This window comes from Acomys russatus, chromosome 4, assembly GCF_903995435.1.
Source record: "Acomys russatus chromosome 4, mAcoRus1.1, whole genome shotgun sequence".
Lineage (NCBI taxonomy): Eukaryota > Metazoa > Chordata > Mammalia > Rodentia > Muridae > Acomys > Acomys russatus.
The window spans coordinates 5,151,068-5,174,043 of NC_067140.1; the positions used below are offsets into that span (position 1 = coordinate 5,151,068).

At 49.2% G+C, this 22,976-nt stretch overlaps 2 protein-coding genes across 3 annotated transcripts in view; one reads left to right on the top strand and one right to left on the bottom strand.

Annotated features, from left to right (window-relative positions):
- The first annotated feature begins 1,921 nt into the window (after positions 1-1,921).
- Positions 1,922-22,976, top strand: part of Mmp24 (matrix metallopeptidase 24) — a 45,008-nt gene continuing 23,953 nt past the window's right edge. Inside the window, exons 1-2 of one of the 2 annotated variants that reach the window (XM_051143603.1) lie at positions 1,922-2,095; positions 21,838-21,986. In XM_051143603.1, coding sequence (XP_050999560.1) covers positions 1,922-2,095; positions 21,838-21,986 — 323 coding nt within the window. Of the gene's footprint in view, positions 2,096-2,274; positions 2,340-21,837; positions 21,987-22,976 lie in introns of those variants that run through there. The other variant, XM_051143604.1, reaches the window with a different exon arrangement.
- LOC127187579 (small nuclear ribonucleoprotein G-like) lies at positions 16,759-16,974 on the bottom strand. The gene has a single exon (XM_051143605.1). The coding sequence runs from the start codon at positions 16,945-16,947 to the stop codon at positions 16,759-16,761; it is 189 nt and encodes a 62-aa protein (XP_050999562.1). The 5' UTR covers positions 16,948-16,974.

Consider the following 22,976-nt stretch of genomic DNA (forward strand, 5'->3'; position numbering starts at 1 on the left):
TAGATAGGGCCCTTGGCCATTTGCTCTTTCCTACTCCCTCTTTCAGCGTCACCTGCCACACTTACTGGAAAGGTCACAGAATAGTCCTTCTTCTCCACTCACTCCTAAGCCCACCTCAGTGACCATGCAGTAGCTTCCGGTGTCCGGAAGTCTAACTCCCAACTCACTTCCCCCAAGCTACTCCTCCCCATGAGGACTCCAGTGTGTGAAGATGCCACCGCTCGCCTTCACTGGACATCACCCCAAACTCCTTCTCCCCCTTCTCCGTCGATGCCCTTCATCAAACCCCCACCGCCTGCCATCCTAGCAAACCAAATATGTTTTGAGGCCAGATGCACACTTATGAATCATACATGTTTGGCAAACATATTCAGAACCTCCACTTTATCCTAAATTGGTTTACAATAACAACCTGTTTCACAGGGCTTGTCTACGAGGCTGTGTAATTCAGTGAGGTGCTTGGTCCTGTGGCTGGCATGTAGCAGGCATTCGATAAACAGTAACTACTGTGATCTGAGTGTCCTTTTATGGAGAACTATTGAAATTCTCCCCCAATCTTCTTGTCACTCTTTACTTTGGGACTAACACTTATTAAATGCCAAAGAGCAACTGAGTACAGCAGTAAGGGCATTCATTTTATAAAAGTGAGGTGAGCCAGAGCTTGGACACAGGTCTGACTCTCACACTTGTGCCTGCGCCATACTCCAAACTACCAGACAAACACAATTTGTACATTATCCTGCTTAAGAAAACCTCCAGTCACTGCAGCATACGGGGAAAACCCAGACTGACAACTCCAACACTCAGCACCGTCACCGCTCAACGCTCAGCAGTGCTCTGTAGAAACCCTATAGGGGCCTATAGGCACTCTGCAGGACCGTCCCCAATTCCATTACACACACACACACACACACACACACACACACACACACACACACAAACACATCTCCCCTTGTTTAATTCCAGTCTTTCCTTCAGGGCTTTGCTAGAGCCCCATTTCCTCCCACATACCTTGCTCACCCCCCCAATCCCCCGTCCCCCAGCTCTCCACCCCCACCCCCACGCCCGCGCCTTGAGCCTGGACCCCTGGAATCCTTTCTGACACTTGGTAGGTAATATCCTGATTTTTTGTTTGTTTTGTGGGTTTTGTTTTTGTTTTTTAATGGCTATATTTTCTTACTAGGTATAAGGCTCTGCACCTTGGTTCGTGGGCTTTCCTTTTTGACTTAGTAGCCCAGTAGCCCAGGGCACTGCGCATAGAAGGTGTTCCATCAGTGTGGGACAATTAAGAGGTGGGTGATCACTCTCCTTCTGGAGCGTAAAGAAGCGAGCTTCCCAGGGCTATCTCCTAACCCTATTTTAAGCACTGCCCAGGTCTGTTCTTTTTGCTTCGAACCAGCACCATCCTCCGGGAAGCCTCTGAGAGCCCCCCTTCTCCCATGCCAAGCATTTCTTAGCTCATTCTCCTCCAACCCAGGCAGTCTCCCAGTCAGGCCACTTTCTCCAGCATCACTCACTCCTCAGCCCTTCTCCCAGGACTAGCCGGGACTGCAGACCCCAGGCTCTGCCGGCCGCCCCAGGGACAGCATTATTTATCTAACCTCTTCGCCCTCCCTCAGGGTTGCCCTCTTTGCACCCGGCGCCTCGAGCGAGCGCCTCCCGCAGCCCCGCCACCGCGGCCCGCAGGTCCCGCTCGGGCGCTGCCCCCGCGCCCCCGGCCGCCCCTCGCTGGGGCGGGGCGCGCGGAGGCGGGGGCGCGCGGCGGCCGAGGCGGCGGCGGCGGAGGCAGGCGGGCCAGGCGCGCGTCCGCGGCGCCGTGACTCGGCGGCTCCGCAGCGGCTGCAGCGGGAGGACCCGGCCGGAGCCGCCGCCGCCGCCGCCGCCGCCATCGCAGCCGGGCGGCCGGGCCCCCGCCGCCGGGATGCCGAGGAGCCGGGGCGGCCGCGCTGCGCCGGGCCAGGCCGCGCGCTGGAGCGGCTGGCGGGCCCCGGGGCGGCTGCTGCCGCTGCTGCCCGCGCTCTGCTGCCTCGCGGCGGCGGCGGCGGCGGCGGGGGCCGGGAAGCCGGCCGGGGCGGACGCGCCCTTCGCCGGGCAGGTGGGCAAGCGCGCGGGGTCGGGGCCGGGCAGGGGGCGGCACCGGCCGAGCCTCGTTCCGGGGGGCCTGGTGCCGGGTCAGCGCTAGGGCCGGGCGGGGCCCCGCGGGCCGGGCTCCGTTCAGCACCGCGGACAGGGGCGACGGGCGGGGGCGGAGCGGAGGGTCCGATGGCCGCGGTGGCGGCGGGGCGTGTGGCCTGCAAGGCTATGTGTGAGGGAAACCGTACGGCGCCTAGGAGTAAATAGTAAGCGCAGCCAGTGTGTTGTGGGCTGGAGAAGAAACCGAGGATGTTGGAGCTGGAGAAGGGGGAGGGCGAGGAAGGACCGGATCACTGTCTTGGTAGCTGAAGGGCCGTAGTCGGGATAGACCAGATCAGCGTGGCCTCACCGGGCAGAGCTGAGGCCAACCGACGGTGGGGGGGGGGGTGGGGGGTATGCAAGAAGGCACATTTGGGCCCAAATGCAGGAAGTTTGTAGCAATTGGAGGTGCTCAGCCAGCCCGGGAGGCGGTGAGCTGCTCATCACTGGCATGTGCAAGTCGGAGTTCCAGAGAGGATTGGACGGATGCATAACATGCATAATAACACTCATGCACTATGGGCCAGGCTTGGCGCTATGTTTGATAGGAATTAGTTCAGTTAATCCTAGCGTGTATCCTGTGAGCTAGCTGTACCACCTGCCCCCATTTTACAGATGAGGCTAGAGACCCTGAGAACTTCAGGAATTTTCCCAAGGTCACAGAGCTAGTGGGTTGACCCTCGTCTCTTCATGTTTAAGCCTTAAGTTCTCAGCGTCTCTAACCTCATCTGTAAAATGGGGGCAGGTGCTACCAACCTAGAAGCCTGCAATTCTAAAAAAAAAAAAAAAATAATGTTGGAAGAGTGTTAACGCTGCTGGAGGAAATTAGTGACTGCATGAATTACCCTGAAGGGAGAATTGTGTTTAAGTAGACAGGCTGGTTAGAAGACTCTGCCAGAACAGCAGGGTTTTTTTTTTTTTTTTAAACTGGGCAAGGGACTCAAGGGATCATAAATTCTCTGAAATTTTGCTAATTTGTGTTTATATATGAAAAATGTATGGGTTTTTTTTTTCCCTAGGAGGGAAGCTCTAGGTTTCTTCAGCCTCTCCAAAGTCAATATGTTTTTTTAAAAATTAAAATTAAAAAAAGGGGGAAAGGATGTGTGAAACAACTCTTTGCCCAGCCGACAGTGGCCTTTTAAGTGGCCTTCATAATTGTTAGCTGGCTTTCAATAAAAACTTTCTCTAGTTTGTTTGTGGCTTGAGTTCGATCACCATGCCGAAGTGATGTGATTCACAGCTTGCCACCGTAGCAAAAGTAGAATCCTTCCAGACTTCCTGAGTGTGCGCAGGGTGAGGTGCAGGAGTCTACCGTGGGGTTGAGGATGTGTGGGCTCTTGACTGACCTTGGCCACTGGTGGTTTTGTGACTTTGATCTGTCTCTTCGCTGTAGCTCTAAGCCGCCTCTGAGAGAGGGGAGGTGAATGAGCTCAGACTGGAGACCTTTTTAACGCCTGTGGCATTTTGCACAGTAAGAGGATACAGTTTGCTGAGATGGGTCAGGATTTGAAGAGAAGGTTTTGTTTTGTTTACCCAGTGCTTATCCTAACCAGCCTCGCAGGCTTCAGTTATTCCACCCCTCACAGCTTGCTCGGTTTCTAACTGAAGTTTGTCCCATGGCGAGGGGCCACCTCCCGGGAGAGTCACGTTCATCCTGGGTTTATTTTTTGTTGTTTCCTGTGGGTATCAGGAGGAGTTCATTTTCAACCTGGCCACTGTCTCCAGATGTGGAGTTCTTTCACAGAGAAAAGATAAGTTTCTTCTGTGGTTTTCGGGTCCAGCCCACACACCCTTTCCTTCCTTAGATATCCTGATCCGAGCAGATTAGGCCACGGCCTTTGGGAAACGATCCACAAAACACCCCGATCCCTTTCACGGGTCAGAACTGATAGCCTGGAACACAACACCTGCGTGTGGATTATTTTTATCTGGCTGCATTGACTTACGTTTCTCCACACTGATGTCCAACAGTGCTGCTTCGCTCCCCCCCCTTCCCCCACTCACCCCCTCCTCTTGGCATTACCATTTCCCTACCTGAAACAGTTTGAACGTGAGCTGCAGCCCAGACGTTTTGCTCTTTGCTCTACTTTTTCTGGATCACTTATTAAAAAAAAAAAAAATCCAGTCAGACGGGTCCCAGCATGCTCTCTGGGGGCCGCTTGCTCTCCTTATCCTCTCCATTCTCAGGCCTTGATGAAGGCACGGCCAGTCCACTTAAAATACCTACGCTATCAAATACGCTACCAAACACTTTGAGAAATTATTGAGATCATCTGTGGCTAATTACCCCTCACTGAACACGAGTGAGTGACATGACTGAAACTTCACCGTCGACTTTTCAGCCCACAGATAATGTTGCTCCTCTTTCTGTCTTGAGGTCCCTGGAGTCCAACCCCTCCCTACCTCCCCATTAGCAGGCCGTCTTTCCTGCCGTTCACAGACAATGCACCCTGACTGCAGACAAGCTTGCTTCTCGTGTGTACCGAGACAGGCTGCCGGGGTTCCCTGGCCATGTGTTCTTCACTGCTGCGCCCCCCCACCCCCATTCGTCAGAAGCCTTTTCTTACGGTCCCGGCTCACACCTGCCTCTCTAGAAAACTCCCTCCCTCCTCCCAGCATCATTTATTCCCCTCGGGGGAACACTTAGCGGCAGCTCCAGTCAGTGTGTCATTTAATTTTTGAAAACACACATTGTTTGGGAAGGCAGAGGTTGTGGATCTTGGGCAAGTTTCTTCCCCATCAAAATCTAACCCAATCGCAAACCTCAGACACTCATCATTAGGTTCTTTATGTCCAAGGGTTATGCTGTACTTATAGGCATATGAGTTCCAAGGCCCCTTCTAAAACCTTTCTTAGGAAATAGAGAGATGGCTCAGCTGGTAAACTGCTTGCTGTGCAAGTGTGAGACCCCAGTTCAATCCCGAGCACCCATGTAGAAAGCCTGGGGCGGCACCCATTTGTCGCCTCTGTGCTGGGGAGGAGGAAACAGGGTCCTGGGGCTTAATGGCTAGCCAGCCTATCCTGATTGTTGAACCTCAGGTTCCGATGAGAGACTCTACCTCAAAGGAAAAACCAAACCAAACAACAGCACCAACAACAAAAACAAAGACAAGATGGATGGCTCATGAGAAGTAAGACTGAAATTGAGCACATGCACATCTAAACACACACACACACACACACACACACACACACACACACACACACACACACACACGTCTGGGCTTCCCCTCCCCCCCCACCCCCGCCCCAGAACATGGCCTCACTCCTCTAGCTGTAAGCAGCAACTGCACCATCCACCTTTGAATTCTTTGGTAACTTCCTCTGTAGGATGTCATTCAATAGGGGTGACAGGCAGGGAAGAGGGGTTGAGAGGTGGCCGTCACCATGGCAACCACCCAGTAAACACAACAGCGTCATTTCACAGTTAACTTCTTCAATTGTCTTAAATGAGGTGTCCAAGGGCACAGACCTTGATTGCCAATGATTCAAACCAGAACTTGTCCCTGGCCTCCTGACTTCAAAATTGAAAGCGTTTTTCTTTACTGTCTCTGGCTTTTGATTTCCTTTCTCTGGTCTTTCATTACCAAGCCAAAGACAATTGATTCGGTTTCTGCTTTTGCTTTCTTGAGCGCTCCTTCTGCATTTTGTACGAGGGGTGAAGGAGGGGGGCGCCACCAAGCCTCTAGTTGGCTTCTTTCCTTTGGTTTACTTAAAGCATTCCTTTCTCTTAGTACTAGCCGAGGAGAACCCCCATCTAGGTTTTTGTCCTTCCTAGATATAATTTGATTTTTGAGGAAAATCAGAGTAGACAAAGATAAAGCAGTGAGCCCAGGCCACATGAGGAACAGAGTATGACTCTGAGGCTCGGGCTATAACGGAGTCCTGCCCAGGAGACTGGTTTTGAGTGATATGTTACGAGCGGATGAAAACATTCTCTTGTTTGCACCTGCAGCCAAGGGAGTGAAGAGCCCTGGGTGAGGCTGAGGCTGAGGTAGGCCTATTAAGACACACTGACAAACTCCCAAGTCTCGAATGCTTTCAGCATCATTGTAGCCTCCAAGTCATCCACTCTTGTCTGGGGGAAGAGAGCCCATTAGAAGTTCTCCCTCACCAGGTGTGGTGGCGCACACCTTTAATCCCAGCACTCGGGAGGCAGAGACAGGTGGATCACTGTGAGTTGGAGGCCAGCCTGGTCTACAAAGAGAGGCTAGGACAGCCAGGGATATACAGAGAAACTCTGTCTCGGAAAAAAAACAAAACAAAACAAACAAACAAAAAATTCTCCCTCTATGTGAACCAAACCTGTACTGGTGCCTTCTTGTGTTGCTGTGGATTTTTCTGGTGTCCTAACAGCCTCTGGTTGTGAAAGGAGCTTCGAACATTCCAGACACTGTCATGTACGTGTGGTCCTGGCAACGGCCTCATGAAGCAGCCAAGGAAGCTGTGCTCACTTTATGGGTGAGTAAACAGCGCCCAGAGAGGTGACAGGCTTCTTCTTTAGCCTCTCCAGGGACCCACCCACAGCTAATAAACAGTAAGGTGGAGACAGAGCTAGCCTCTCCGTCCTTGTGCTCCACGCTTTCCGCTCTGCACATGGCCTCGGATCTGGATTACTGGCACCGCCATTTTCCACCTTCAAGCACGCTGCACACCAGCCCTTGAAAGGTGGTAGTTTAAAAATTAGTAAGTTATACTGCTGGATGGGAACACTAACTGTATGAAATGACTTGTGTTAGGAATTGATTAGCTTTTGCAGATAATATGGAATTGTGTGAACTCCCAATGGATGAAACAGACTGAAATCATCACCCCTCGGTGCCCAGCACAGTGCCTGACACCTACCATGATGCATACTTTTAATTCTCTTGCTATGTCCCCCAACATATTCTTAGGACAGTGCTTGGTACCCAAGTATTCAGGAGTTCTCTTGAAGAATATATGTTGTCTTGGTTAGAGTTTCTATTGCTTTGATGAAACACCATGACAAAAAACCAAGTGGGGGAGGAAAGGGTTTATTTGGCTAATACATCCAGATCACAGTCCACCACTGGAGAAAGTCAGGACAGGAACTCAAACAGCACTGATGCAGAGGCCATGGAAACGTGCTGTGTACTGGCTTGCTTCACGTGGCTTGCTCAGCCTGCCTTCTTATAGAAGCCAGGATCACCAACCCAGGGATGGCACCACCGACCATGGGCTGTGCCCTCCCCCACTGATCACTAATTGAGAAAGTGTCTCACACCTGGATCTCATGGTGGCGTTTTCTCAACTGAGGCTCCTTCCTCTCTGATGGCCCTAACTTGTGTCAAGTTGATATAGAAAACCAGGCAGGCCGGGCGTGGTGGCGCACGTCTTTAATCCCAGCACTCGGGAGGCAGAGGCAGGCGGATCTCTGTGAGTTCGAGGCCAGCCTGGTCTACAAAGTGAGTCCAGGACAGTCAAGGCTACACAGAGAAACCCTGTCTCGAAAAACCAAAAAAAACCCAAAAAAACCAGGCAGGACACATGTGTAAAGGAAATATGTTCTTTTTTTATTTTTACATATGTATGCATGTATGTATGTGTTTCTTTGCTTATGTGTTTGTTTACTTATTGAGAAAGGACCTTGCTGTGGAGCCCAGACTTGCCATGAACTTTCAGTGATGACACTGCCTCAGCCTCCCCAGTGCTGGGATTACACTCGCTTTGTACTAGAGGCAAAAACAAGGTGTAGGCAAGACCTAAGGAGGGAGGGCATGCATTGACTCAGCTGAGGTTGGGGGAGTGAGCAGATGCTTAGCAGAAAACAGCAACTGAGATGACTCTCAGATGGAGGAAAGGATGGAGGGTCAGCAGTCAAGGCGGAGAAAGCCTGGAAGGAACCATAGCTTCTCCTGAGTCAGTGGCATGTTTAGGAAATGCTGGCTAATTGGATCTATCTGGGGCATTGAATTACTTGTTTCCAGTAAGAGTGAAGATGGAGAAGGGGGTGGAAAGGGAAGCTGTGAGCAGACTATAAGATTGGCTTTCACCCAGAGGCTCAGGGGCCTCATGGAAGGTATCTGAGCCGAGAAGTGGCCTGTTCAGAGCATTGTGAGGAGGCTGAGGGACCCAGATGCACTTGGCCCTCAGGTGCTCTGAGTGCTGGTTGCAGCTCGGGGTATTTTAAGCTTACTTAATAGGAGTTAGGCCTGAGTGCCCGTGGTAGGGAATGGCGTACAGATAAAAGCATGACCTTTGGCCTGCCCCCCACCATGCTTTTTCACTTCTTTATTTTGTGCTAGAGCTCAACCCAGGCCTCATGCTTGGTGCACATTAGCACTGTACCTTGAGCTACACTGCAGCGCCTGTACAGACAGTTTAGAGCCAATCGTTTTCATTTCTCTGGACTCCAGAGTTCATTTCACCCAAGTGCTGATAAGTTTTACAGCCTGACCTTGTTTTTAAAATCAACCTTGATCTATGCTTTAATAATATGTGGCAATAGCAAAGTCATGTGTGTGGATATTTGTGTACCCACAAGAATATAGGCAGATAACATTTTACAAAAGGTTATGCATGTGGTCCAACAAAGTACAGAAGAACAGACATTGTTATCCAACTTTTACTGGCAATGAATACTTTAAAAAAAAAAAACAGATCTTGCGTCAGGTTTATTGTAAAAACAGCATAGGACACTGGTCAAATGTAAATAGCGTGTAGCAGGTGTGTCACACCAGTCCATCTGTCTTCACATAGGCAGAAGCCTTTTCTATGGGGCCTTCACAGGAGCCTGGGCAGCTTTGGGAGCCTGAGCTGGGGCTGAAGCTTGGATCTTAGCTGGAGCTGCAGCCTCTGCCTTGGTTTGAACCTTGGGCTTTGAGTGGCAGAGCCTACGACCCTTGGCCATGTAGCTTCAAATCTGCTTCCCAAGATTAGGATGAGGGATGAAAGCAAGCCGGCTGAGTTTGTGGCTGGGGCCTTTGCATCTTGGGCTTAATGGCCTTAGGCTTCACAGGGACCTTAATGGCCTCTGCACGGCACTCATTGCCTCTGCGTTGTTTGCCTGCATCTTCTTCCGGCCTTTCTTGTTGTCCTTCTTGGCAAAGCGCGTGTTCCTCAGGACCTTGGGGTCAACCCCCTTCAGAGACTCGTATCTTTGTGCCTGGAGTTTCTTGATGCCATTTCTGTGCAATTTGTGGGACTGGTTGTGTGTGGTGGGGTTCTTGGACTTGGCCGCATCTGCACGGTAACCCGAGGCTCCCATAGTGCTGGAAGCAATGAATGCTTTTATTTTGTTTTGTTTTGTTTTGTTGGTTTTTCGAGACAGGGTTTCTCTGTGTAGTCTTGGCTGTCCTAGACTCACTTTGTAGTCCAGGCTGGCCCCAAACTCACAGCGATCCGCCTACCTCTGTGTCCAGAATGCTGGGATTAAAGGTGTGCGCCACCACGCCCGGCCTCAATGAATACTTTTAAATTCAATCCTGTACCACAAACATTTAGGGTTTCCCAAAGCAGGAGTGTTCTTTTTAATATTTATTTATTTATTTAATGTATACAGTGCTTTATCTGCTTGTACACTGGATGCCACAAGAGGGCATCAGATCACATCACAGATGGTTGTGAGCCACCACGTGGTTTCTGGGAATTGAACTCTGGACCTCCAGAAGAGCAGCCAGTGCTCTTAACTGCTGAGCCATCTTTCCAGCCCCTCAGGAGTGTTCTTTCACCTTGTACTCTCCCTACCCCTGCCTCATTACAGTAACAACCCTGGGCAATCGCCACATTGACTGTTTATTGCACTCAATGCTTTACACATCTACCTTAGACTAAACATCTGTCGTCTCTTATTTAACTTTAAAAACTTCCCACCTGAGCAGAAAGACCCTTCCTTAAGATAAATAAATAGATAACTTTTTAAAAAAGGAAGGGAAGGAAAAGAAAAGAAAAATCTACATGAGATCTGTATGTAAAGGCAATACACAATTCCGTGTGTATTGGCGAGTGACAGTGAGTGACTGTGAACTTTGCATGGGTCCCTAGTTTCTGTTCCCAGCACTTCATAGACTAGGTGTGGTGGCACACATCTGTAATCCCAGAACTTGGGAGGTGGAGCTAGGAAGATCAAGAAGTTCTAGATCTTGTTCATGTAGTTTGAGGCCAGCCTGGACTACAGGAGATGCCCGCCCTCTCTGTCTCTCTCTGTCTTGGTCTGTCTGTCTGTCTGTCTGTTTCTCTCTCTCTCTCTCTCTCTCTCTCTCTCTCTCTCTCTCTCTCTCTCTCTCTCTCTCATACACACACACACACACACACACACACACACAGACAGAGAGAAAGGGCAGAGACAGACAGACAGAGAAAGGAGAAATACTAAGAACAAATAAATTAAAAATTAAAATAAAAAGTAAAAAGTAAAGCCAATACAGCACGAATTACAGCCTTTCTCATACTCATGAACAAGGCTGTCCACAGCTGTCATCCCCACTGACCTCTTGCCATGGGCTTACAGTGTGGTATAAGCCATAGATATGGAAATAGTAAACACTTCATTGCAGAGTGGATGATAACTACCTGATGTTGGTTTTTATTATTTTTATGTCTTTCTGAATGTTTAGAATCTTTGGCAATAACAACAGTTTTAGTGCACTTTAATTAGACCATCTTGCTCCTACCCCCCTCTTGCTTAAATGTCTTTTAGGACAAAGACTAACCAATTATTACTAAACTGCTACTGATTTTTTAAATGATGTATTTATGTTTATTTTGTATGTATGGGTGAGTGTTTTGCCTGCACAAATGTCTGTGTACCACAGGCATTCAGTGCCCTCAGAAGCCAGAAGAGGGCATTGTATTCCCTGGGGCTGGAGTTACAGGTTGTTGGGAGCAGTTGTATGGATGCTGGGAATCGAACCTGGGTCCTCTGAAAGAGTAACTAGTGCTCTTAACCACTGAGCCATCTCTCCAGCCCCAACTGCTACTAATTTTTATTATGGAAAAATTTCAAACATGCACAAAAGTAGAAAGAACAGTGTGGTGAGCCCCTTGGGCCCAGCAGCCACAGTCAGCTACATGAGGCCTGTGAGACCCGTAAGGCCGAGTGTTTCCCCGCTCTCTTCACAGTTGTTAGACTCCAACCACCTTGGCCCACTTCCCACTTCTTTAGCCTACAAACTCCTTCTCTTTAAGAAACTGAATGGAATCTTTTTTCCTGGAACATTCACCTTTTTTTTAGTTTTCACCTTGCCTCATCTGTTCATTCACAGGTCTCCTCTGAGATGTCACATCCTTAGGGGAGGTCATCCCTGACATCATAGCCGACATCTCTGATGTGCACTTTCACAGCTCCTTGTCCTGGCCTTCCGTTCCACTTGTCACAATTGCAATGAAGTGTTTAATACTTCCGAACCTCTCTCCCACACCAGGCTGAAGCTCACAGACAAAGAGTTCAGTGGAAGCAGGGCGTGGTGGGGCACATCTTTAGTCCCAGCACTCGGGAGGCTGAGGCAGGCAGATCTCTATGAGTTCAAGGCCAGCCTGGTCTACTAATGGAGTCCAAGACAGCCAAGGCTATACAGAGAAACCCTCTCAAAAAACAAAAACAAACAAACAAATAAACAAACAAAAAGAAAACAGAGTCCAGTGGGAATGACAGGCACAGAAAGCCTTGCTGACACTACAGTATGGGACAGACCCTGAGGGATGTGATCATGCCCCTGGGAGCCCAGAGGAAGCCCACTAAGCCTGGGGCCAGTTATCTCCCTGTGGGGTAGGATGTAGGGCCATTTTGAAAGTTATCTAATAGTTCAGCAGGTCAAGGGAAATGAAAGGGAGGCTTGGCCTGCGGGATATGCTCAGGCAACCTGGGAGCTCACTGGAGCTGTAGAGGGTGGGGAGTCTGGGGACAGGTGACAAGGAAGGGCTTGGAGCTCGTTGAGATCTGGGCTTGGACTTTGCAACTGGCAATGGGGAACGAGAGGATGCAGTTTATACTCAACCCACCTGAGCTCAGATAACAGAAACTTCCTTACGAGGAAGAGACTATCCAGCTCTCTCATCTTTCCTTCAAAGAAGCAGCCTTACCCTCTGGCCTTTGTCTCCTCTCTCCTCGTTCCTTAACTCACCATTAAGCAGAGGGAGCCAGGAGGGCAATGGGGAGAGTAAGGAACACCAGGCCTCCTCCCTCCTCACAGGGGATAAGAGTATGGCCACACTCCTGGCCTTGGTCAGAGGCCTTCCCAGAATTAGAAGAGAGACATCCCAGTGCTGACCCCAAATCCCAAAGGTGCCACCTCTCCAACCTTGGTGCTTGTCTGGCTTGTGGTGGCCTCTTGGGAGTGGGCCAAGGACACTGGGTAGAGCTCCTGGGAATTCCCAGTAGTGCACTTACCACCCACTCAAGCGCCGACGGCAGCCAACAGGCAACGCTGTACCATTAAGGTGTTGTCAAGAAGCTCAGCTGGGCACTGTGGGCGATTCTGAGGTCCCTTTTTTAGACTGGCTGGAGCTGAAGAAAAAGAGAGAGAGAGGGAAAGAGAAACAACTTTTGGAAGCAGCATAGAACTAGAGTGGGGGTGTAGCAGGACAGAAGGAACCTTCCCTGGGGCCTGGGGGTGGGCCCTGGACTCCATTGCTGACTCACTTGCCAACTTGCTCTATATTTTTTAAAAAATATATTTATTCATTATTATATATACAGTGTTCCTGCCTGCATGTACACCCACAGGCCAGAAGAGGGCATCACATCACATTACAGATGGTTGTGAACCACCCTGTGGTTGCTGGGAATTGAACTCAGGGCCTTTGGAAGAGGAGGTGGTGCCCTTAACGACTGAGCCATCTCTCCAGCCCCTGCTCTATACTTTTAAAGAAGTGATTTCTCTTCTCTGCACTTCATTTTTCTCTCCCGCAAAACATGCATGTGAAGTTGCATGATCCTTTAAGTGTTCCCGAGCAGTGCATTTCTTGGGCCCTTGAATGGTTATGTATTCAGGAGGAAGTTTTTTTTAAAGGTAGTTCTAACACAGGGGGATGAGCAGCAACAGTCCTCAGTTGCAAGGCTAGAGGAGTTAATAGGACAGGAATTCAAGGGAACTGACCGAGTGACCCATCTGATCCTGGAGAACTCACCAGAGAGATTGGGACAGCAGCAGTGGCCACGGGTGCTAGTCACTGTATTGCAGAGTGTAGGCACAAGAATATGGTGACAACGCTACATATTAGTTTTCTGTTGTTACTACAACAAATTGCCACAAATTTAGCTAGTTAACATAATCTAGCTATTGGCCAGGCGTGGTATCACAGGCCTTTAATACCAGCAGAAGCAGGCTGATCTCCGTGAGTCTGATTTCAGCGTGATCTACATACCAAGATCCAAGCCAGCCAGAGCTACACAGTGAGACTTTGTCTCAATAACTATAATAATAACTATAAAGCTAATCATATAGCTCAGTTGTACAGTGCACACAGGCATTGACTTCGATTTCCAGTACCATAAAAGAATCTGGAATCACGAGTCCAAAATGGGTTTTGTAGGACTAAAGTCAAGGCATAGGCATGGCCCATTCTTTTTCGGTCTTCAGGAAAGAGTCTGTGCTGTGCTTCCTGGGTCGGTTCTCACTTCCTGGGTCTGCTCTCACTTCCTGGCTTGGGACTCTCTACTTCTCCTCACATCTCCGACTCTGGCCCTTCTGCCTCCCTACTCTAAGGATTCTCGTGGTTCCATGTCACTCTCCTTGGTGCCCCCTGCTAATCTCCCTGTTGGAAGACCCTTAACCCCACCAGGACAGTCTCTTGCTATGTGCCATTCACAGGCTTTGGGAATTTAGATGTGGCCATCTTCAAAGGCCCCTTAACAATTCTTTTTATCATCTTTTGTCACCGGATGAGGAACATGATGCACAGAGAAGTTAAGTCATTTGCTGGAAGGCCCTCAGCTAAGTTAGGTGACATTTAGTATGTGGCAATGTGTAGGTCCCAAGTGAACTATCTTCAGATAGGACCCTATCCAGCCCAAAGGTGTAAAGAGAGTTAGTGTAACTCACTGGAGGGAGCTTCCTAAATTCTAGAGTCTCAGCCAGGCACACTCCTGTAATCCCAGCACTCGGGGAGGCAGAGGCAGGCAGATCTCTGTGAATTCAAGGCCAGCCTGGTCTACAAAGCGAGTCCAGGCCAGCCAAGGCTACACAGAGAAACCCTGTCTTGAAAAAACCAAAAGAAGAGAAAAAAAATAAAGATCCCGAGTCTCTTGCATGCTAGGGACATGCTCCGCCACTGGACCAGCCCCCCAGCCCTCCTCAGTCCTCCAGAACTAGTCTTCAAATGGCCCTTTCCCACGAGATGACAACTGGAGTAGCTGGAGGACTTTGTTCTGGTCCAGAGGAAGTTGCTCAATAAACATCAGCGGAGGTGGACGGATGGTTCAGCAGTTAAGAGCAGTTATTGATCTTGCAGAGGACCCAGGCTCGGTTTCCAGCACCCACACGTCGGCTAGCCTGTAGCTCCAGTTCCACAGGGCACCACACCCATTCTGATCTTTGTGGGCTCCGGCATACATACACTCAGGCATATACGGGTGTACACTTGAAGTAAATATTTAAATTCTAAAAGATAAAAATAAATAAATATCGACTGAGCAGAAGGAAGCGGATTTGATGCCTGGGAGGCAGACCCCATACTTTTTGGTAAAACACTGGATATGAAGAGTAAAGAAGACTAAGGAGTCATGGGTCCAGTGAGGCCTCTGGTGTGGAGAACTGAGACCATGACGGTGTCATAGGTACTGTCTTAGTTGCTGTGATAAACACTGAGCAAAAGCAACTTGAGGAGAAAAGAGTTTGTTTCACCACACACCAATCACCATCCATTCAGAAGGGAAGGTGGGACAGGGACTTGGAGTTAGGAACTGAAACAGGCCAAGGAGCAGCACTGCTGACTGGATGACCCCTCATAGCTTGCTCAGCCTGCCTTCGTATCCACTCATGACCTACCCGGGGGTGGTCTCACTTCCAATGTGCTGGTCCTCCCACATCAACCAGTAACCAAGAAAATACCCTCCCCCCTGAGACTTTCCTACCCTGACTTGAATCAGACAGTTCCTCAGCTGAGGTTCCCTTTCCTCAGGTGATACTTTCTTGTGTCAAGTGAACAGAAAAACTAACAGTACAGGGGCCACAGCACAAAGGTAAACGCTGAGCACTTTAGGAGTGTGAGAAACAGGAGCCCCAGGAACGGGGAATGCTGCCTGACCACCTGGAAAGCCTCAGTCCTGCCGCTTACTAGCTTTGTAACTCTGGGCGAACCTCAGGTTTTTTTCATCTGCAATTGGGAATTGCCGTCCCTCCCTCAGGAGTTTCGACCTACTGAGTGCCAAGAGCGTCTGCAATCCTCATCAGAACTAGGCCATCTCTGACCGCCCAAAAGTTATGTCTTCTCGAGTGAAGACCTGCGCCCAGCAAGGTCTCTCATTCTGCCCTCTGTGCCAACAGCGCAGCTCGCCTTCATGAGGTCACGGTCTCCCTGAAGTCCTCCTCCGCTAGTGCAAACATCCCTGTTTGTCCTTGCAGGAAGGTTTCCCTCCAGGAGCTCCATGTGGTCTCCTTTACTCCCTACACAGATCTCTGGGATGAGACTTGAAACTCTCTTCATGAAGAAGCCTGTGCTTTGTCCCTGATGCTCACATGGGCACCAAGGTCTTGGATTTGATTGCCCAGTGTGTGTGTGTGTGTGTGTGTGTGTGTGTGTGTGTGTGTGTGTGTGTGTGTAGAGGTCAGAGGCCAACTTAGGGCATCATTTCTCAGGAGCTACCCTGTGTTTTGAGGCAGGGTTTCTCACGAGCCTGGAGCATGCCAATTAGGCTAGGCTGGTTGGTCACACACAGAGCACTGGAGCCCTGACTGTGTCTGCCTCCCCAGGACTGGGATTAGAAGCATGCATCACCACACCCAGCATTTGTACTTGGATTCTAGGAATCTAACTCTGTCTTGCTCGCCTTTACTGACTGAACACCCTAGCTCTCCAGACCTCAGACTCTTTTCTTTCTTTCTTTTGTTTGTTTTTTGTTTTTGTTTTTTTGAGACAGGGTTTCTCTGTGTAACCTTGGCTGTCCTGGACTTGCTTTGCAGACCAGGCTGGCCTCGAACTCACAGAGATCCACCTGCCTCTGCCTCCCGAGTGCTGGGATTAAAGGCATGCGCCACCACGCCCGGCTCAGACCCCAGACTCTTTGATCGCAGTCTTAGATTCTCTCTTCCTTGTTCCAACCTGGATTTTCAAATCAGACACCTTATTGTCTGGTCCTTTTCTTCTTTTTTCTTTCTTGGGGGGTGGCGGGACAGGTATCACAAAAGTTTATTTAGCAAAAAGTTTCATATGAAAATGTACATGACCCATAGCCGGGTGTGATGACACATGTCTTCAAGAGGCAGGAGGATCACTGTGAGTTCGAGGCCAGCCTGGTCTACAAAACGAGCCTAGAACTGCCAAGATAACACAGAAACCCTGTCTCAAAAAACTAAAAGAAAAAAAAAAAAAAAAAAAAAAAAGAAAGGAAGGAAGGAAGGAAGAATTCTATGTCATAATGAAGCAGGCTCTTCGGGGAGGGACGTGGGCGCCTTTGCTGAACATTGTTTAGAGTCTTTCCAAGGCTTCTAACATGATGCTGCTGTTTCCTCGGGTGACCGCCATTTCGATGTTGCTCTGTTGCCCACTAGTTGCCATTTCCACACACTCATCAATCACAAGATTCCTGAAGGGATCAAAGCCCCGCAGTATTCCTTGTCCATGTCTGCCACCATTCAATGATAACTTCTTGTCCATAAATGTCTTCAGGTTGGGAGGGTGGGCCTTGCTCGTGGCGACTCCTCAGCGGGCTCAGCACGATGGCAAAGGGGTGAGCCCACCTGGTCCTTCTTGACAGACATTGCCATTCGCCTTCCGATGATGCCGGCAGGTACTCCACTCCGCCTGACAGTCCTCCAACTCTTTCTTTCAGCTGGACCACCTGAATAGATGCGATGCTCTCAAATGCCCCCAGGGACCATCTGTTGTAACTGACCCAGCTTCTCTCCCCCTCCCCCAGGCCATCTTCGTTTTCTAGGTGCATTGCTTAGCCTCTCCACACACCCCCACCCCCAGCCCATCGCTACTTCTAACCTCACCACCACCTCTGCTGTCTGCCACTCTCTTCTCTCCTACGGCTTCATTTTTGCTCTCCTCATCCTCTGCTTCTTTCCCTGCCATCCATTCCTCAGCCCTGAGTCCCTGCGGCTGAAATCCCGCGCTGTGGCCAGCACACCGGTCACACCATTCTGTCTACGATCTCTACATCTTTGGTTCAGCCCAGCTATTTTGGTCTGCGGTACGCAATTCTTCTCACTTTGCTCTGGGTTTTACACCTCTTCTTGGCACTTGGAAGGTGTCAGACATCTTGGAGTTAGTTAACAGCTGTCAGGGTTAGCATTCTGACATGGCTGGTGATTGATTAATGGGTCAAGGTGTAAAAAGATGGAAGGTAAGGTGTCCTATTTAAAACTGAAGGAGGCTTGCTTCTTTTGGTGGGCCTTATCTTTTTTTTTTTTTTTTTTTTTTTTAGATAGGACAATGAAACCCATTGCCTCATCGGAGCAGGGAAAGCTGAGGCACGATTGATACACTTCAGAAAATAGTTTTCTACCTTTACTAGATACCAGGCTTTATGCTGGGCATCTTCACGTTCATTACTTATTAAGTCTTCTCAAGGCAAGATCCTTTTCTTGGTACTCAGACATTGCCCCCAAGCCAACTGTTCACTCATTTACTCATTCACGAACTTGGTGACTATTGAATCAGACACTGTGCTACATGCTGCAGCCGGTTTTTGTTTGTTTGTTTGTTTTAATGATAGCCTCTATTCCCCCCAGGAACTCAGTGTAGTTGGAGAAGCCAGATGCAGTCCAGGAATGGACGTGATGTGTTGTAGTAATTGCTTTTAGCTGTGTTCACAGATTACCTCAGGAATAAAGAGGGCCACCCAGCTCTACGAGGGCTTTCTAAGGAAAGCTTACTGACAGTGGGGTCACTTGAGAAAGGCCCGGAAGGATGAGTGGGTGTTTGCTACCACGTATCAAGAGAACGGGGTTTGTAGCGACCAGGAAGAGCCTGGAACTGTGAAAGGGCGGAGTGTTTGGGAGTTGGCGTGTCTTAGATCAAGGGCTTCTTCCTAGGGGAGTCAGAGGACCAAGAGAGCGGCAGTTGGGTAAGGGAGGATCCAGGCGTTCACTAGGCTCTGATCAGTGTTCCTCAGTGCTTTGATACAGGGCTTAACCTGGGGCTAAACGTTAGAGCAGGTGAGTGGGTGTGTGACTCGCCATTCCCACCTGTCAGGACTTGAGGTCTGTGACTGGTCTTGGTCCCAAAGGCCAAGTCCCAAGAGACCTTCTGCAGTATGACCACTCTGAGACTAGATCACGGAATGTTCCCCACCTCCTCCATTTCCTGCCTTCCAACCTCATCGCCTACCCTCACCCAAAGGTCTAGTCATCTATACGTATTTCTCAGAATGTGCCACTCATACCCACTAGACAGTTCAAATCTCATTTCTGCCTGGATGTCTTCCATGACCTCTTCGCCTTTCCCATCATCCCTCCACCCACTGTGAACAAGACACCGCCCCGCCCCCCTTACCCCCTGCCCCACCCCCACCCCCCCACCCCCCGCCTCCACGTAGAATGCTCTCTACTCCTGTAGTACTGTATTTCATCACAGGTTTACTTGTCAGTTTGTGAGTTCCTTTTCATTGTTGTGCCCCCCAAAACTTCGCACAGTGCCTAACATGTAATGTTTGATAATGTTCGTTGAATGACATAACGAACAACTAAAGTATATCCAACTCTGTCCTAGGCACTGGATACAGAGAAATGGAAGGAGCCTTCCCGCAAGGAGCTTAGCATCTGTAGTGATTGGACCCCAATATTATAAGATCCATAATATCTATAATAGGAGGTTTAGAGAGCACTGAGGAGAGAGAAAAATCACCTAGCCTGGGAAGTCTTCCAGAGGTAGTAATTTATGGATTGAGCATTAAAATATGAAAGGTTTTTTTTTTTTTTGCCGAACTAAGAATGCTCGGCAAAGAGAGACGTATGTGCTGAGGCGTAAGAGAGAATCGGCGTTGGGGGACTGTGAGCATTGACACTCTGCAGCGCCATTCTGAAGGGAAAACATGTTTTAGACCCGGGAGAGGGGAGGAGTCAGGCTGTCGTTCTTTTGCAGGTGTTCCAAGACTATTATTCCGGCAATTTGGCTTTTAATCAGTTTTATCACATGGCAGTGAAGATGTTATAGTCACCTTTGGTGAAAAATAAAGAGTAACTTATTTATAGTCTCCAGCAGCTGCCTTCTAAAAGTGGTCTGACTTGGCTTACAAAAAGGGACATGGTCACAGTAGAGTTGTTTGTGTAGAAACAAAACCCAGAAACATTTGGGCTAAGGATGAAGCTCAGCTGGTCAAGCGCTTGCCTTGCCCACATGAAGCTTTGGGTTCGATCCCTAGAACCCTCCCCCAAAACTAGGCATGGTAGCACGTGCTATAATACTAGCATACCTTGGAGGCAGGAGGATCAGAAAATTCAAAATCATACTTGACGACATAGCAAGCCCAAAGCCAGCCTGGTGTACACGGGAAGGGAACAATACCATTTCCCAAGGTGTCTTCCCCTGTACTCACTAATCGGCACTCAGGATGGCCCTCTGGAGGTGGGCAGAGAGTAGGATTTTCTGGCTGCAAGCCTGGCATTTGGGGATGTTCCTGATTCTAAGAATGTGGGCCTGGCGTGGTGGCACACGCCTTTAATTCCAGCACTTAGGAGGCACAGACAAGCGATCACTGTGAGCTCAAGGCCAGCTTGATCCACAAAGATAACCCAGAGAAACCCTGTCTCAAAAAACCAACAATAAAAAGAAAAAGAAAAAAAAAAAAAAGAATGTGGATATTTTCGTCGTTTTCCAGTAGACGATGTGGGACTCCTTGACTCCCATCTCTTCAGGTTCCCATCTCCTCTCATTTTGGGGAGGTGGGGGGTGTGGGGGACAGTAAGCTCTTTTACCTTGATGTGCTTTGGTCTCACTGCTTCTTTGAACATCTTCACCTAAGCTTCTTTTTGTCTCTTGCCCTTTTTATAGACACACACACCCTCACATACACATACACACGCACTCACATGCACACACTCACATACACAAACACACACACTCACACACACAAACATACACAGACTCACACACACATACACACACACTCACATACACACACTCACATACACACATACACTCACACACACTCACACACTCACATACACTCACACACACACATATACTCTCTCTCACACACACACACACACACACACACACACACACCTTTTTTTCTTTGTAGTATTTGAGATTGAACTCATGATTTTTGTGCTCACTAGTCAAAAGCCCAGCAACTGAGTCACAGCCTCAGCACTGTCACCCCCCCTCCTTTTTTTTTTTTTTTAAGAAAACTATTCCTTAGGAAAACAGAAAAGCACAAAAGAAGTCCTCCATGGCTCTCTAGCCAAAAGATACTCAGTTAGGTGGGGTTTTTTTGTTGTTGTTGTTTGGTTGGTTTGGTTTGGTTGGTTTGGTTTTTGTTTTTCATTCTTGTCATTTAATTTTGGAGGGAGCAGAGGCTATAGATGAGTAGTAACGTACATACTTAGCATACAAAAAGCCATGGATTCAATCCCCAGAGTGCGCGCGCGCGCACACACACACACACACACACACACACACACACACACACACAGGTGACATCAATTCAGGCCTTCAGGAAGTTGATAGGACCAGGACAAAGAACTGACAACCATTCCCCCCGAGTCTCCAACTGTTAGCGTTTTAACTGCATCCACGTCATCTAGCGATCTCTTTCTCTCTCTCCGAATATATTTATGCATTTATTTCAGAACCCATTAAGCACCAGTTGCAGACACCACACATTCTTATGTAAGCCTTCAATGCGTGTTTCTGAAAAGCAAGAAATTCTCTTACATAATAGATTTTTCTATGCATTTATTATTTATCTATCTATAAGAAATATGTTGCTTTGCTTGTTTATGTTAATAGTGGGTTGCCTTGTGGGGGGGGGGCAGGGTGGTTATTCTCCTGCTAACAGATATGGTGCAGTGTGAGGCTACATCGGGTTGACTTTAAGCATAATGTACTTTAGGAGGGACAGTTCCTGTGGGCTCGTCCACCTCAGTGAATTAACTGTTCCCGCGCTCCTGCATGACAGGCTTGTGCCAATGGCATGCATCAAATCCAGGAATTAAAAGGGCAGGGGGTGCCGGGCAGTGGTGGTGCACGCCTTTAATCCCAGCACTCGGCAGGCAGAGGCAGGCGGATCCCTGTGAGTTCAAGGCCAGCCTGGTCTACAAAATGAGTCCAGGACAGGCAAGGCTACACAGAGAAACCCTGTCTAGAAAGACCAAAAAACAAACAAACAAAAAGGCAGGGGGAAAGCTCTAGACATAAAGTTAGTGTCACTCTGTAGCCAGGAGAGATGCAACAAATGGTTGACTAATGGGGAGTGAGCTGGTAAGAGCTAGGTTTTCTGGCAGTTGAGCAGGTCGAGCATGGGTAAAGGCAAATCTCTGTTGCTTAGAATGGGGCTCCTCTAGCATAACTCATTGTTTTCTCTCACTTGTCTTTCAGAACTGGTTAAAATCCTACGGCTACCTGCTTCCCTATGAATCACGGGCATCTGGGTTGCATTCAGGGAAGGCCTTGCAGTCGGCAGTCTCTACTATGCAGCAGTTTTACGGGATCCCAGTCACCGGTGTGTTGGATCAGACAACAATCGAGTAAGACTTGCTTAGGGCATTCTGCCTTTGCACTTTCTGGACTCTGTTCGCATTTGTCATGGTCATGCCATGCCTATCCTACCGCCCTACACTCCTGCACTGCCACCTTGGGTTCTCTTTCTGGTTTGTCACCACCACCCTCATTTTAATTTTATGCTGTGTGACTGGAAACAAGATGCTTAACCTTGTGGGTGTGGGGGGGGGAGGGGGGAGGGGGGGAGGACGGGGACGGACTCAGTTTCCTCGTCAGGACAGGGATGGGGTGGGTGCCCTAAGATGCGTGTTCATGTCTCACTTGATACAGAGAACTCCACTTTTCCCATTTACCAGACACCTGCTGGGCGCCCGCATGTGCCAGGCGCTGTGCTTAGCCCAAGCCTCCTACTCGGCTGTTTTGTGGAAAACACAGTCATCTGACCGTGTCGTCCTAGGGCTCAGAAACACACGAACGAACCCCAGGGAGATGCTGAGAAGGCAGAACTATAAATCCAGCCACGAGAATGGTTCTCAACACTCAAGGACAGCGCAGTGGACAGAGAGAAGAGGGCTACAAGCCAGCCTAGAAGAAGTGACCAGGGAGGGGGCAGACATCATGGCAGTGGAGGGGGCATGGCCAACAGGGTTAGTTGCTGAGTGGTCCCAACAGAAAGGTGACTGAAAGGTATGGCTGGGGTTAGGCATCAAAAGCTTCTGCATAAGCTCAGGGGAATGGTGGAAACTAAGTTGGGGCAGTGAGGGGGAGAGACCTGAGCCCAGACATGGCAAGTGGTGGATAAATGTTTGAAAAGCCTGAGAACAAAGAGAAGAGGAAGAAATGGGTGGTATTCCCCCCCCCAAAGACAATGTTTTTATTTGTTTATCATGGTTTTTGTTGCACCAACCTGACAAAACTCGTTAGGTTGCTAGAACAATGTGGACTTGGTTCTCATGTTTGTGTTTACATGTATGTTCTACCATGTGCGCACACAGACAGACAGACAGATAGACACA